Source organism: Pelophylax lessonae, assembly GCF_965119305.1.
Source record: "Pelophylax lessonae genome assembly, chromosome: 6".
In the NCBI taxonomy this organism is placed as follows: domain Eukaryota; kingdom Metazoa; phylum Chordata; class Amphibia; order Anura; family Ranidae; genus Pelophylax; species Pelophylax lessonae.
This window is the reverse complement of record NC_138773.1, coordinates 248,231,882-248,248,140: the sequence shown is the minus strand read 5'-3', so window position 1 is coordinate 248,248,140 and position 16,259 is coordinate 248,231,882. Positions and strand designations below refer to the sequence as shown.

The 16,259-nt window shown below is 39.8% G+C and overlaps 1 protein-coding gene across 2 annotated transcripts in view; it reads right to left on the bottom strand.

The window, feature by feature from the left end:
- The window catches only part of OLA1 (Obg like ATPase 1), a 406,076-nt gene that overhangs the window by 194,091 nt on the left and 195,726 nt on the right, over positions 1 to 16,259 (bottom strand). For both annotated transcript variants that reach the window (XM_082262049.1, XM_082262048.1), the window contains exon 5: positions 8,408 to 8,583. In XM_082262049.1, coding sequence (XP_082118175.1) covers positions 8,408 to 8,583 — 176 coding nt within the window. The remainder of the gene's footprint in view (positions 1 to 8,407; positions 8,584 to 16,259) is intronic.

Sequence of the window (16,259 nt, the reverse complement as noted above, 5' to 3'; positions counted from 1 at the left end):
CTGACAATTGCGCGGTCATGCAACCCTTTACCCAAACTAAATTGATGTCCTTTTTTTCCCCCACAAACAGAGCTTTCTTTTGGTGGTATTTGATCACCTTCGCGCTTTTCATTTTTTGCGATAATAAAAAAAGAGCAAAAATTGTGCGAAAAAATTGACATTTTCTACTTTGGCAGTTAAAAAATATCCAATATATTAAATTTTTGTCATATATTTAGGCCAAAATGTATTTAGCTACATGTCTTTGACAAAAAAATTCTCAATGAGCGTATTTTTAACCACATTAAGACCGGAAGATTTTACCCCCTTCCTGACCAGGCCATATTTTGCTTTTCGGCACTGCGTTACTTTAACCACTTGCCTACTAGGCCTATTTTTGACATTTGGTGTTTATAAGCTAAAATCAGTTGTTTTTGCTAGAAAACTACTTAGAACCCCCAAACATTATATATTTTTTTTTAGCAGAGACCCTAGAGAATAAAATGGAGATTATTGTAATATTTTTTATCACACCGTATTTGCGCAGCGGTCTTCCAAACGCAATTGTTTTGGAAAAAATTCACTTTTTTAATTAAAAAATAAGAATCCAGTAAAGTTAGCCCAATTTTTTTCCATAATGTGAAAGATAATGTTACGCCGAGTAAATAAATACCCAACATGTCATGCTTCAAAATTGCGCACGCTCACGGAATGGCGACGAACTTTGGTACTTAAAAATCCCCATAGGCGACACTTTAAAAATTTCTACAGGTTGCCATCTTAGAGTTACAGAGGAGGTATAGGGCTCAAATGATTGCTCTCGCTCTAACGATCGCGGCGATACCTCACGTGTGGTTTGAACACCGTTTACATATGTGGGCGGAGTTTCCGTGTGCATTCGCTTCTGCGCGCAAGCTAATGGGGACAGGGCGCTTTAATTTTTTTTTTTTTTACTATTTATTTTATTTATTATTTTTACACCGTTTTTTTTTATAAAAAAAATTGATCATTTTTATTTCTAATACAAGGAATGTAAACATTCCTTGTAATAGAAATAGGCACGACAGGACCTCTTTTTTGTGAGATCTGGGGTCAAAAATTCCTCAGATCTCACAAGTACACTAATAAAGATAGAAAGGGAAAAAAAAAAATGACAAAAAAAAAAAGGGGGACCTTTAAGCCGGTTGCTCGGCAACGACGTTTGCCGTCGCTCCGGTCCTCCAAGACAATAGAGTCGAGTGAGGGCAAGCTTGCCCTCACTCGACATCCTGTCTGTGAGGATCCGGGACCCGATCGTTTTCCCCGCTGCCGGCGGGTCCGGTAAGCGGGGAAAAGGACCGGGACGCGGCGGGAGGAGCACCCCTTCCGCCATCCCGGAGGGTGATCTCGCGGCGAATCCGCTGCTGGGACCACCCTTATCGGAAAGCCGATTGCCTGCAGTTTAAAAAATACCAGGGTTATGGCAGCTATCTGCTGCCATAACACCGGTATTTAGCTTTAAACTCAGGACATATATATACTATGGGCCGGTAGGGAGGTGGTTAACGGACAATTGCCCGGTCGTTCGACGCTGTACCCAAATTTAATTTATGTCCTTTTTTTTTCTGCACAAATAGAGCTTTCTTTTAGTGGTATTTGATCACCTGTGCGATTTTTAATTTTTGAAAAAAAGAGCGACAATTTTGAAAAAAAAAAGAAAATGTATATATTTTTCACATTCTGATATATAACATTCCCCCAAAAAAATTTACAAATAATTTTTTTTTAACATTTTAGGCCAATTTGTATTCTGCTACATATTTTTGGTAAATAAAATCACAATAAGCGTATTTTGATGGTTTGCGCAAAAGTTAGCACGTTTACTAACTACGGGAAAGATTTGTAATTTTTTATTGTTTATTTTTTACTAGTAATGGCGGCGATCTGCGATTTTTTTGCAGGACTGCACTGTTACTGATCAAGGGGTTAAATGTGTGCCTCATGCTTACTGACGTGTGTGGGGGGAGGGGGTTGTGTGACACAGACACAGATCGCAGGTTCAGCTATGCTGAATCCTGTGATCTGTTCCTGCCTGTCACAGAGGAGATCCGCCCGCTTTGTCCGCAGGCGGATTTCCCCACTCTTTCCCTGACGATCGGGGAAGAGCGGCGATGATCACCGCCTCTCCTCCCCTGGCCCGACTCCCGCTGTGTCTGAATACAGCGGTAGCGCGCCGCCGAGAGAGTGAGGAATCCAGCGACGTAGGTTTACTTCGCTGGACCCAGCCGAGCCGCTCTGCTGTAGTAGCAGCAACGTGAGTGGTTAAAAAGACACTAGCATTGATGGATCATGTTCAGATATAGCTTCTTATTTGCATTATAGAGCTTTACCTTGCATACTTGGATTGCATGGTGAACTGTGTTCACAGACAGTGATTTTGGAAATATTCCTGAGCCCATGCAGTGACGCTAAATCATACAGGTTTTTAATGCAGTGCCGTCTGAGGGCCAAAAGATCATGGGCATCCAATCATGCATTCTGGCCTTATCCCTTGCACACAGATTTTTCCAGATTCTCTGAATCTTTTGATATTATATACTGTAGATGATATTTAAAGTCTTTGCAATTTTACATTAAAGGAGTTGTAAGGCAGAAGGTTTTTTTATCCTAATGTATTCTATGCATTAAGAGAAGAAGCCTTCTGTGTGTAGCACCCACCCCAGCACCTACTAATATTTACCTGAGCCCCATCTCTATCCAGTGATGTCGGAGTTCCTCGGTCGTCCGGGACTCTCCCTCCTGACACAGCAGCGGCGCCATTGGCTCCCGTTGCTGTCAAAGTTAGTTAGCCAATCAGGAGAGAGAGAGGGCGGGGTCGAACAGCAGCTCCGTGTCTGAATGGACACACGGAGCTGCAAATTAGCTCGGGTGCCCCCATAGCAAACTGCTTGCTGTGGGGGCACTCGACAGGAAGGAGGAGCCAGGAGCAGCGAAGAAGGACCTGAGTAGAGGAGGATCCACGCTGCTCTGTGCAAAACCACCACACAGAGGAGGTAAGTATAAAATGTTATAAAAAAACAAAAACAAAAAAGAGACTTTACAATCACTTTAAGGAACAATATTCTGAAATTGTGCGACAATTTTTAGATGCAGCTTTTTACAGATTGGTAAACCTCTGCCCATCTTTACTTCGGAGACACTCTGACTCTCTAAGATGCTCTCTTTATACCCAATCATGTTAGTGACTTATTGCCAATTAACCTAAGTAATTGCAAAATGTTCTTCCAGCTCTTCCTCGATAGTACCACCTGCTCTGCCAGCTTTTCGCTACCCTGTCCCAATTTTTTGGGGACGTGTTGCTGTCATCTATTTCAAAATTACTTTTTTTTTTTTTAACCTGTTTAAACATTATGATGTTTTTTATTTTCTATTGTGAAAACCCTATGAGTTTATAATATTTGCAAATCATTGCATTCTTTTTTATGTAGATTTTTCACAGTGTACCATTTTTGGAATTAGAGTTGTATCTTTATGGCAGCACGCAAGAAAACTGGGTGCACCAGGAAAAGGTGGAAAGAGTATGATGTTAAGGGATTTTCATTCTTATCAAATAATGTATTTTGCTCCTATTCCCTATTCATTACAAGCACTGTTGGAAGGTGCCTATTATGCATTGATTTGCGTGGTTTGTATTGGCAAAACTGTCAGTATATAATAAGGGTGTTAGTTGAGAAATATATCTAAAATTCAATTTCTGGGTCAGTGAGGGGCACAGATGCTCATTTTAAAAAAATGCCTGTGCTTATAAAAAAAAAAAAAAAATGCATAAGTGTTTGGGATATACACGAGTTGTAAATATTAGCCAACTACAAGACCATATTAAAAAAAAATTAGCTCTTTCAAAACTAGGTTGGGTGTGTTTTTAGGATTCCCCACACAGGCACAAGGAGAATAGCAAAGAATAGCAAACCGATTCGAACCAAGGACTAGTGCTGCCAGGCAGAAGTGTAACCCCTAAGCCACTGTGCTGCTCAATGACAATGATGCATGAAAAATTTTTTTTAATGTTATATCACCATTTTAATGTAATGTTTATTTTATTTAATATTAAATAGGAACTGACTATGATAAAGTTGCACATTTACCAGTCTTCCATCAAAAATAAATAATAAAACACCAGGAGAACATTCTGTAATAAAACACTTTAAAAACCTATTAAATGTGTATATTGCTATAAATATTCACCTAGTTGACACTGAACAATCTGAGGCATCAACAGAATAACCGTAAATAGTGATCTGAACATTACATTGAGAGCAGACTTGTGGGAGCTCTTTCATTAGCTCATCATGGTGACCCAAAGGTGGAAGTGGAGAAAGCATCTTATCTCTAATGACTTTAAGTACAAGTGGCCTTTGACCAGTGATCATATTAAAACACACAAAGAATAATGAACTTCTTCTGCATTTCAGGTCTTAGCAGATGACAGAATTCTCTAAAGAGTGAGAGATTGTACACGTATATATTCAGTGTGTCATTTCCACACAGTCCACTTGATATCAGTCCAGTACTGATGTTACCAAAGGTGGAGTTAAAGTTAAGCAGGTAACCCCTCAAAAGAACATGGTTAATGCAGTTTTATGCAAATATGGCCATCAATAACACCAGTGATAAAATATATGATCTAAATAGAGCAATGAAATTGCAGGGGTGGTTGCATGCAACAATGTTGCCAGGATTTATACTAGAGCAACATAGAGCAAGAAAATAAATAAATTCTGCTTAGGGTTGGTTTTTTGAGGCCCTGTCCAACACAGCCATACAGGAGAGGCATAGGATTTTGGGATAAGCCCTTTGGATCACTAAAGTACACCGGTTCCTTTTTGTACATATACTTCTTTGTCCTTGATCATCAATGTTATTTGTATCAAGAGTCTCTGTATATTTTAAGTAACATTGTCCTTCATTTTAGAGTTTGTACTTCCCTTATTACTCCTGAAGAAGCGGTCTGTGCCGCAAAACATGTTGAGGGCCTGCTGATTCATAGATCTTCCTGCATCTGTAACTCACATTTTGGATCCTCTTTATCAAGCATGGAACTCTCAGCAGGGATAGAGGAAAGTTATGACAATTATGCCTTTTACTGGATGAGCTTTGTCTATTTTTACCAAAATTTGTAATACATTTTCATATATTTAAATGTGGGTTGTTTTTCTGTCTTGGGTTACTAGGAAAATTCATGAACTCCCACAATACTGGTTTTTCAGGCCCTGTCCAGCACCACCATACAGGATAGGTGTAGGATCTACCCTTGTAGGTCTATGGCCTGCAATGGACCACAATCTCACTCAAGCTTAGTTCATACTGACACACACTATTTTGATTACGTCCTTCATTCTTTTCTTTAAAAGAAAAAAAAAACGTCAGCTAAACACAGCCTTTTCATTTTTAGAAACCTCTTTTATGCCACCTCATCTGTCACTGTATCGATACATTCTCTATCAAGTTCATTTCTGGTCTCTCTATATATTTTTTCATAAGATAGGAAATGCCAAATCATCAGACAGCCACACAAACAAAACTGACCCACAAACTTGGCATGTCCTAGGGACAATGAAACGCACCATTGCAAAGACTGCTGATTTATTTAGACCAGTGCCCTGAGAAAAATATGCAAAGTTTTCGATACGGTTTGATCATCTAAAACTGCATGTTAATAAAATTCTGAGAACTGTATGCACATTACACTGAATATAAAATACATGCATATGCTGTGTTTTCAGTTTTCAAAAGACCCCCACATTTTTGGTGTCTATCCATGGTAGATCAACAGGCAGCTGGACAGACAGACGTATCAAACAGCTGAAGAGATGCTTGCAAAGGATCACTTTAAAGCCATTGTCATTGAACAGAAAAGACATGTCACAAGTTCCTTCGACACAGCTGTGGAAACTGCAGCTGGTGAAACATTAATATGTAGCACAGCTACCACATTATTCATAAATGTAGAATTTAAAATGTGTAAAAAGCTAAAATCTATTTTCAGACTTTAACGAGTAACTTAGGAAATTCACTGGTGTACCTACATGTAAACAAATCTGCTTGGCTAGAACAGGCTACTGTCCTTTTTTACCCAGTGCCTGGACAAGGTCCTCCCTGGAATCACATTGAAGATGCTGAAGTGCCCCCACCCACAATGCAGATGGAGCTTACATGTTTGCAGGTACAGCGGCTGGACTGACAGAGGGCAATAATGACAGCACTAAGAAAAGTGGATCCCAACAAGATTGTCAAGATCCTTTCCAAACCTGGTGAATCTTTGCTTCATCAGCAAAAGCCTGTTATCATCTTGACTCAGTGTCACAGTAAAACACCAGTAAATACACTCCTGTGACCCAAAAGAGAAGAACGACCAAAAAAACCTTAGGCCATACTTCTTTTTTAAAGCTTACCTATGAACTGAAAATAAAAAGAAAAGAAAAGCTGAGGGAAGAAGGGGATGATGGTGTTGCTGAAAAGGAATTAGAGTTAACCAAGGTCCCGTTCACACCTGTGTACTTTATGCGCATTTTAGGCCTCTAGCACAGGATTTTTTTTTTTACTTCTCTAAATGCAGTCTATTGGTTTTAATGGGTTTGCACACAAAGGCACATAAACTTCTGCTACGAGAGAAAACCCCCTCCAGAAATGGGTGTTGCTGGACAGTGTTTTACGCACACATATACATGTAAAGGTGTATGGCATAACCCAAGAAAAACTAGAACTTTTATGCATATAATGTGCAAAAAGAGGTGCAAAAATGTGCATTTACCATACAGTCCATACTCACGTTTTTACACAGGAATTTTTTGTCAGTAATTTCATGTTCATACATCTGTATCATGTGCAAGTACCCTTAGGTGTGGTGCACTGCATTCTGCATATTTGTTGCACTTTTATCAAAATGCTCATTCAACAGCGTGCCGAAACCACATGTGAAAAATAAAGCACCAAAAACACACAACACAGATGTGAACTGGCCCTAGGGATTAACAAGGTAACCCAGAACACTATTTTTTTTTTAAAAAAAAAGCTTCAACTTCCATCCCAGCTGTGTTCAGTCCTAATTTATTTCCCACAGCTGTTGAATATCTCTGGGTCAGCGCAGTCCTATAGTCCACAGGTTTGACAAATGCCCGTGACGTCTCATTCAATAAAAGCACTGTCCCTGGTGCTGATTAAAAAAAAAATATATATACATGTATATTTTATTGAATTTCAGCTTTAAAGTGTTTCTATACCCAAAACTTTTTTTGGCTAGAGTGGGGAAGGATAAGAATGTGTGTCACGTTTTACTGCAGATGGTGGCTCCTACAGATTCCTTCACTTCCTGTCTAGTATAAAAATTGTCCCTAGGGCAGAAAGCAAAAGAAAATAATTTTAGGTAAAACAACTTTCTGTTGGAAAAAAGTCAGTCCTGACAATGGATGGAAACTCTCTCCAATTGAGCCACGGATAGCAGTAAAACCTGACAAGGGTTCTAAACGTCCCCATTCTATCCAAAACAAAAAAGTTTTGGGTATATCTATCTATCTATCCATCCATCCATCCATCTATCCATCTATCTATCCATCTATCTATCCATCTATCTATCCATCTATCTATCCATCTATCTATCCATCTATCTATCCATCTATCTATCCATCTATCTATCCATCTATCTATCCATCTATCTATCCATCTATCTATCCATCCATCCATCCATCCATCCATCCATCCATCCATCTATCTATCCATCTATCTATCCATCCATCTATCTATCTATCTATCTATCCATCCATCTATCCATCCATCTATCTATCCATCTATCTATCCATCTATCTTTATTTATTTAAAGCATTTATTTTAAAATCCTGAGAACATTGGTATTAAATCCATTTAATAAAACTGCATGGCTAATTTTCTTTACACTTTTTTATTCCACTGCTGAATTATTAGTCATACATTTTTTTCTAGCACTTAGAAATTTCTGAGAATTTCAGGAAATGTTATGGTGCAGTTCAATGTATTGTACTTTGATGCATTGAAAAAAATTACATTACTATGCTATATGTAGAACGCAGAGTAATATTTTTTATATGGTGAGAATATGACATTTTCTGAATTAAAAACATTTTAAAAATTGCACACGTTCCTTTTAACGTTTCAAAAGGTTTGGGTACCAAAATATTATCTGATTTTGGAGATATTACTGTGTTTAGTCTCGAAGCACAGAAGTATAATGTACTATGGTAATGTACCATAGTATTAAGATTGCTTTAGTAAGGCATTTACAGCAGGATGCTCATAAGAGCCACATTAAAAATTTACATCAAAGAAGCGAGAGAAAAAAATAACAATAATTAAAATAGATTAAAGATAAACTTTGGGTGACATTGTGCAGTTCATTCAGAATGTCTTTTATACTTACATATTCTGGTTTTAATTTTTTGTCTCCTCCTCTCACAGCTACTTTTTCAAGTTTGTCTATGGCAGCAGTGATCATTTCTTCGTCTTTTAGACGCAGTTCCTCATGTATGATCTCAATATCACGCACTGGATTGACACTCCCTTCAACATGGATGATGTCATCGTCATCAAAGGCACCTAAAAAGCACAGATGTGATTTGTTTTAAGGAAACACACAGAACCCAGGATTTTCAGTTATACAATACAAAATACAGTGGTTATAAAAGTGGTTGTAAAGCCTCTAATATACCCAGTGAAGTGATTAGCCTCAGATGATACACAGAGATTAAACAATTCCTCTTATATAAGTTTTACTTGTTTATCTGCAGTCTTCTCTTTTGTACTCCCCCTTCAAAAGAGCTGATTTTAGATTAAATCCTTCTGTTTTTCAGTATCACAGAGGAGAGGGTGGAGAGCTGCAGTTATTGGTATGAGACACTGCGTGAGAGCAGATAGGAGGAATGAAAAACACACCCCTTCACACACAGTAGAACTGTATTCTGAATAGAAAAGCTGTGTGCTGAGCTCTCCTCCTCGTCACAAATTTTATCTTGTGTTGGGAAAGCTTCTCAGAAGTGACTCATATTGATAATAGAGGATTTACATACAGATTTACAGTATGTGCTTTGTTCAGATTTTATGACTGAGGTTTTCAACCACTTACCAATCATCTTAATTATGCCATATGAAACAAACATTATGAGACCTTTGGATACAGTTCAAATGTATGCATAGTCAAACCTTTTTTCAGCTTTGAATATAACTATGTAAGGATTATAACCCCTATTAGGTTTAAATTGTTGCCTGCATCTGCTAGCTAGATTTACAATTTTATTTGTTCTTGTGTCCATTGTCACGGAGACTGAAAGCGATATTAAAGTCAAAGTGTTTTTTTTTTTTAATTGAAAAACATGACATACTTACCTGTTCTTTGAAACGATATTGCACAGAGTGGTCCCTTACCTACCTCGTTGGTGGTCCCCCACTGGCATTCTCCACTCTTCTGAGTGCCCCCATAGCAAGCCGTGTGCTATTGGGGCACCCGTGCAGGCATGCTTGCAAGCCAGGCTGTGTGCATCCACAGACACGCACACAGCGTAGCTCGTTCATTAACCCTGCTCCCTTCTCTCACAGCATTTGACAGCAGCAGGAGTCTATGGCTCCCACTGCTATCAGTGTGACCTGTAAATCCAGGAAGAGAGGAGGGCGATGATTCTGGCAGGGACAGCACTGGATCCAGAGAGGTGTCAAGTAAGTGCTTTAAGGGAGCCTTTTTTTTTACCGCTCACTGGGCTGCTACTGCGACAAAGTGGCTCGTTACCGTCTGGCGACGTAGACCTACGTCACCAGACACTCCCCTCTCTCTGCGGCAGGCGCACGCCGCCGGAGGCTCTCTCCTGCTATATTCAGACAGAGCTGGAGTCGGCCCAGGGGAGGAGAGGCGGTTATCACCGCCGCTCTTAACCGATCGCCGGGGATCGAGTGAGGAAATCCGCCCACTTGTGTAAACAAAGCGGGCGGATCTCCTATGTGCCAGATCACAGGATTCAGCTTAGCTGAACCTGCGATCTGTGTCTGTGTCACACAATCCCCTCCCCCCACACACGTCAGTAAGCATGAGGCATACATTTAACCCACTGATCACCAACAGTGTTAACCCCTTCCCTGCCAGTGTCATTATTACAGTAACAGTGCATATTTATAGCACTGATTACTATAGTAATGTCACTGGTACCCCAAAAGTGTAAAAAACGTCAGTCAGGGGTCCAATCTGTCCGCTGCAATGTCGCAGTCCCGCAAAAAAAAAAAATCGCAGATCGCCGCCATTACTAGTAAAAAAAAATAAACAATAAAAATGACAAATCGTTCCCGTAGTTAGTAAACGCAATAACTTTTGCGCAAACCAATCAAAATACGCTTATTGTGATTTTTTTTACCAAAAATTTTGTAGCAGAAAACAAATTGGCCTAAAATGTTAAAAAATATTTGATTTATAAATTTTTTGGGAATGTTATACATCAGAATGTAAAAAATATATATATATTTTTTTTTTCAAAATTTTCGCTCTTTTTTTCAAAAATTAAAAACCGCACAGGTGATCAAATACCACCAAAAGAAAGCTCTATTTGTGGGGGAAAAAAGGACATAAATTTAATTTGGGTACATCATCACATGACCGCGCAATTGTCCGTTAAAATAACGCAGTGCCGAATCGCAAAATATAGCCTGGTCAGCTATTACCTATCCATACTCTATTCAAAAGATAAAGAAAAGTTTTTACTAAACATATAGTACATTTATTGCAGAAATATTTACCTATATGCATAAATAATCACCAAATCTTACAGCTGAGATACAACAACCATTTCCATGAAACTCTTACATGAGCTATTTAGTACTTTACAAAACCCTTTTCTTGTTGTTTCTTCCCTGTCCCTCCCTAATACCCAAGACGCAGATGTGCAGGCACAATATGACTATTTAGATATAGGCGGATGTAAGTTGCAACATTAACATGAATGCCTTGGTACCTTAAGTAATAATTTCAATGGAATGGCAAGAGGAGAAGTATAACAGTAGCAGTCACTGCAATGCACTAAAAAGAGGGGACACGGCATGTAAAAGGAAGGCGAGTGAATAAACTTCATGACATCTATTTAAACGAGCTGTATAAATATATACACAGCCCAATATGCCTTTCTATATTGTGGTATCTGGGTAAATGCTATACAAATGTTTGGAAACCTAACAAAATATTCAGATTTTAGTCACAATCCAGTCCCTCTAAAATGCAATAAGAAAAAAAGCAAATTTTCTAGGAGGCCTCAGATTTGGCTTCAGAATGGTCAGCCATTTGAACACAGCCTGGCCTATAGTCTTGGATAAAACAAATAATCGTACAAGGCCAGAAAAAGGTGTCAAGCGTCAACTACATGATTTTAAGCTCAGAAAAGAAAAAAAACATTTGCTGATACCCAGATGTATAGCATCCTGTCATTAAACAGTAAAATGACAAGTACTAAATAAATACAATTCCAAATTACCCTCACTCCCCCACACCCTCCCCCCTTCCCTAGGAACTAAAGTTAGGAGAAATGATATGATCATTTCGGCAGGCTTGAGTTTCCATGGAAAACTGGGATTGGCCTGAAATCATCTGGCAGACCTCTTCCCCAGCTTCATTCTACTTTATCACTATGGTTCTGACCGTGATTAGATAATGAACCACTCAGACACACAATTTACACAGCGGCTAATTTCATCGGCCTGATTTGAGGGTATGGTTTTGAGGGGGCTATCAGAGGAGCTGGGGAAGGTACATTTGTCATCCGTGAGTGACAAGCACTCACAATGTGAACAAAATGGTGCTGGCCCTTGTTAGGATTACACGCTATTAACACACATTTAAAGTGCAGCAGAAGCCATAATTTGAAATTGCCAACTGGAAACGTGAGGGTAGAGCAGGCAGATATTACTGAAGTATGTGTGCTGACTTTCACGCTCTTGTCATGACATAATGGGGCAACATGCTAACAAGGCTTTATGCAAATAACAGTGTCAAGGAAAAAAGTAATTATAAAAGGGAAATAAGATAATACATTACACCCACAAAAATCAGGTTTACATACAAATCTTTTTGCCATATAAAACGTATACATGTGTTGGCCTTGAATGGAAATGAGTAATAATGCGCAGACTCAACCTAAAATTGTACAAGGCAAGCAGAGTAGGAAACATTGCAGAGCTTTCCAAAAACTCATTAGTGTGGCTCTGGAAAAAGCAGAAAGGAGAATTTGGGCACAAGCCTATCCGGGAAGAATGATGACAATTACGACTGGCTTTGTAACATATCCAATTGCCATTTTCCCTCAACAGTGGCAGGAAGTGCCCATTTATAGGTATTTGAAGATAAGAACTGTTGCCCAATCTGGTCATTGGACCATGGGCATCTATGTTCACAACAGAAACAATCTATATCTGCCTTTTTGCAGTTCCCTATAGTCAAAAAGCTGTAGTCAGTCAGTATATTCACACTTGCATAGTTGAAAGATTGTCCCTTTGCCCATTCAGAGCACCTGAAAGCCCAATCTGACCTGCTTTTAATTGCCTTTGCTGCATTTCCCACTGCTCCATTCTTCTGTTAGTGCTAGAAGTTAAACCTTGTGTTAGCAGTAGCACCTCTCCTTAATTCATGTTTCCTCTAAGAGGTGATTACTCATAGTGAGCTTGTTGTAGATCTATTCCAAAATTCAACACATGCAAAGGATGTCCCTAACTTTCCCAGCCAGCAGTTATTTATTCAGCAATACTTGGGCAGAATAGAAAATGTGTTTGCCTAAGGGCTTCATTGGTATGTACAATCAGCTCTCAAAACCGATTTCTACTGCTAAAGCTCAACATTTTCCTGTAAACATTGAACTGCAACTTGGTCACCAACAGCAGTACAGAACAGGTTAACAAAAGAGCACAAATAAAGCAGAAAGCTGAATTGTTCTAATTACATCCAGCATCCATAAATTAGTACCCATTTGTAAAAGAGGTGTACTCCATATATTGGTTAGCATGTTCTATTAGGGCTCATGCACACTGCATCTCAAAGAAGCTCAAAGAATCAGTTCCTACAAGCTTTTGAGCCCTCATTTTTTTCTGCCTGGAAACTCCCCTACATGTTAGCTAATGTGTCTATACACACTATGGCTTTTTCTGGAGTTTAGAAGCATAGGAGCTTACAGGCAGAAGAAAATAAAACCCACCAAACTTGCATTTCTGGAGGAGCTGTAGAGCAGAAGAGACACCTAATTGACCAAAAACGCGTTGAAAAAAAAACATGGAGGTTTCTGCACTGTTGGGTCTAAGCATAGAACGGAAGAAACTAGAACTTGTCCAGGGAAAGGAAGACCCTATCTTACAGGTGATGTGTTGACTCCAGCACTGACTTCTGGAGGTTGAGGATCCATCTGAAGGGTCATTTCCAAAAGGGTCTACACATCTGAGAATCATTGGTCCACAGAACCGGAGTTGACGTTTCCTGCAGCGGAAGGTCATTCAAATATCCCACAAAGGGAACGTCCTGAGAGCAGAGTTGGGCCAGGACAGGAGCTAGCACCTAGGCAAAAAACCAAAGGTGTAGGGGACAGGCCAAAGGGAAGGTAAACAAACTGGTAGTGATGCGTTCCCACAAGAAAATGCATTTATGTGCTGTAAAGTTGGAAATGTCTAATTAGATATCTATTTCCACAGATGTCAGAAAATCACTCAGGCAAAGGAAGGCATATAACAACCAGGTTGATTGAACATGAAATTTTCGAGCCTGAAGGACCATATTAAGGACATGAAAATCCAGTACGCCCTTCACAGTAAAGCTGGCAGATTGCACAGCATGAAGAGGGATGGAGGAAGACATTGGAACCCTAGTTTGTAGCTCCTGTGCACGACATTCTGTACTCAAGCATCGGTTTCATCCTTGATCAAGATGACCATGAAGGTCAACAGATGTCCCCCCATTTTTAGAAATGGGGGTTCTCCCGCCTTATGAGCAGAATATGTTTACTGACTTGGCAGGTTTGGAGGGCTAAGTCTTGTGATGGAACTCCATTTCGGGCTTGAACATAGAACCTGAGAACTGTTCTTGGTCACTGGAGTCAAAGGCTTACACAGTGCCTTGAAAAAGTAGTCATACCCCTTGAAAGTTTCTACATTTTGTCACGACCGAAAAACGTAAATGTATGTTATGAGATATGTGATACACCATCACATAAAATGGCACAGAATTGAAATGGAAGGAAAATGATTAATGGTTTTCAAAATGTTTTACAAATAAATATCTGAAAAAGGTAGTGTGCATTTGTATTCAGCCCCCTTTACTCAGATACCCCTAACTATAATCTAGCTGAACCAATTTCCTTCAGAAGTCACCTAATTAGTAAATAGTGTCCTCCTGTGTGTAATTTAATCTCAGTATATATGCAGCTGTTCTGTGAAGACCTCAGAAGTTTGTTAGAGAACTATAGTGAACAAACAGTACCATGAAGGTCAAAGAACACACCAGACAAGTTAGGGATAAAGTTGTGGAGAAGTTTAAAGCAGGGTTAGGTTATAAAAAAAATATTCCAAGCTTTGAACATTTCACGGAGCAATGTTCAATTCATCATCCGAAAACGTAAAGAGTATGGCACAACTACAAACCTAAGGAGAGCATTATTTAGGGAAGCAGCCAAGAGGCCCATGGTAACTCTGGAGGAGCTGTAGGGATCAACAGCTCAGGTGGGAGAATCTGTCCACAGGAAAACTATTAGTTGTGCACTCCATAAATTTGGCCTCTTTGGAAGAGTGGCAAGAAGAAAACCATTAGAAGTCCAGTTTGCGAGAAGCCATGTGGGGGACAGTGCAAACATGTGGAAGATGCTCTGGTCAGATGAGACCAAAATTTAACTTTCTGGCCTAATAGCAAAACGCTATGTGTGGCAGAAAACGAACACTGAACATCACCAGTAACACACCATCCCCACCGTAAAACATTGTGGTGGCAACATGTTATGGGGATGCTTTTCTTCGGCAGGGACAGGGAAGCTGGTCAGAGTTGATGGGAAGATGGATGGAGCAAAATACAGGGCAATCTTAGAAGAAAACCTACTAGAGTTTGCAAAAGGCTTGAAATTGGGGCACAGGTTCACCTTCCAGCAGGACAAAGACCTTAAACATACAGCCAGAGCTACAAGATAATGGTTTAGATGAGGGATTCCCAAACTACGGCCCTGCAGCTGTTGCAGAACTACACATGCCATGAGGCATTGTAAAACTCTGACATTCACATACATGACTAGGCATGATGAGAATTGTAGTTCCTTAACAACTGCAAGGCCGTAGTTTGGGAATCTCTGGTTTAGATCAAAGCATATCCATGTGTTAGAATGGCCCAGTCAAAGTCCAGACCTAAATCCAATCGAGAATCTGTGGCAAGACTTACACATTGCTGTTCACAGACCTTCTCCATCGAATCTGACAGAGCTTGAGGTACTTTACAAAGAAGAGTGGGCAAAAATGTCACTCTCTAAATGTGCAAAGCTGATAGAGACATACCCAAAAAGACTTGCAGCTGTAATTGCAACAAAAGGTGGATCTACAATGTATTGACTCAGGAGGGCTGAATACAAATGCATGCCACACACTTCAGATATTTGTAAAAAAAAATTAAAAACCATTTAGAATTTTCCTTCCACTTCACAATTATGTGCCACTTTGTGTTGGTCTATCAAATAAAATCCCAATAAAATACATTTACGTTTTTGGTTGTAACATGACAAAATGTGGAAAATGTCAAGTTGTATGAATACTTTTTCAAGGCACTGTAAGTGGGAGCGCTTTCCTTTTGCTTTTGGGGCAAGGGAGTACTTAATTCTAGGGATGCACTGATCCAATATTCGGATCGGAAATCGGCCCCGATCCGGACAAAATAGCTGGATCGGAGATCGGTAAAGTTCAGCCGTCCCACGGGCCGATCCGGTTTTTGCTGAGTAACGGCTCAGCCATGCCTTACTAGGTGCAGTAGTAGTATGAGATGGGAGCCGCTACTTCCTGTATAGGTCTGGCTCACAGGCGGAGTGATATCAGATGCACTCCGCCTGTGAATGGAGGAGCCACACACATGAAGCAGCGGCTTTGCAGCCGCTTGCTTTGTGTGTAGACATATGCCGGTTTTCGGTAATTCGATATATCGCGGTATTGCATAGCCACGGTATTGTTATTGTGGCATTTTTAAAATACCGAGTTTCTCTGTCAAGTCTGCCTGAGTTGTGAATTGATACATTTCAGTG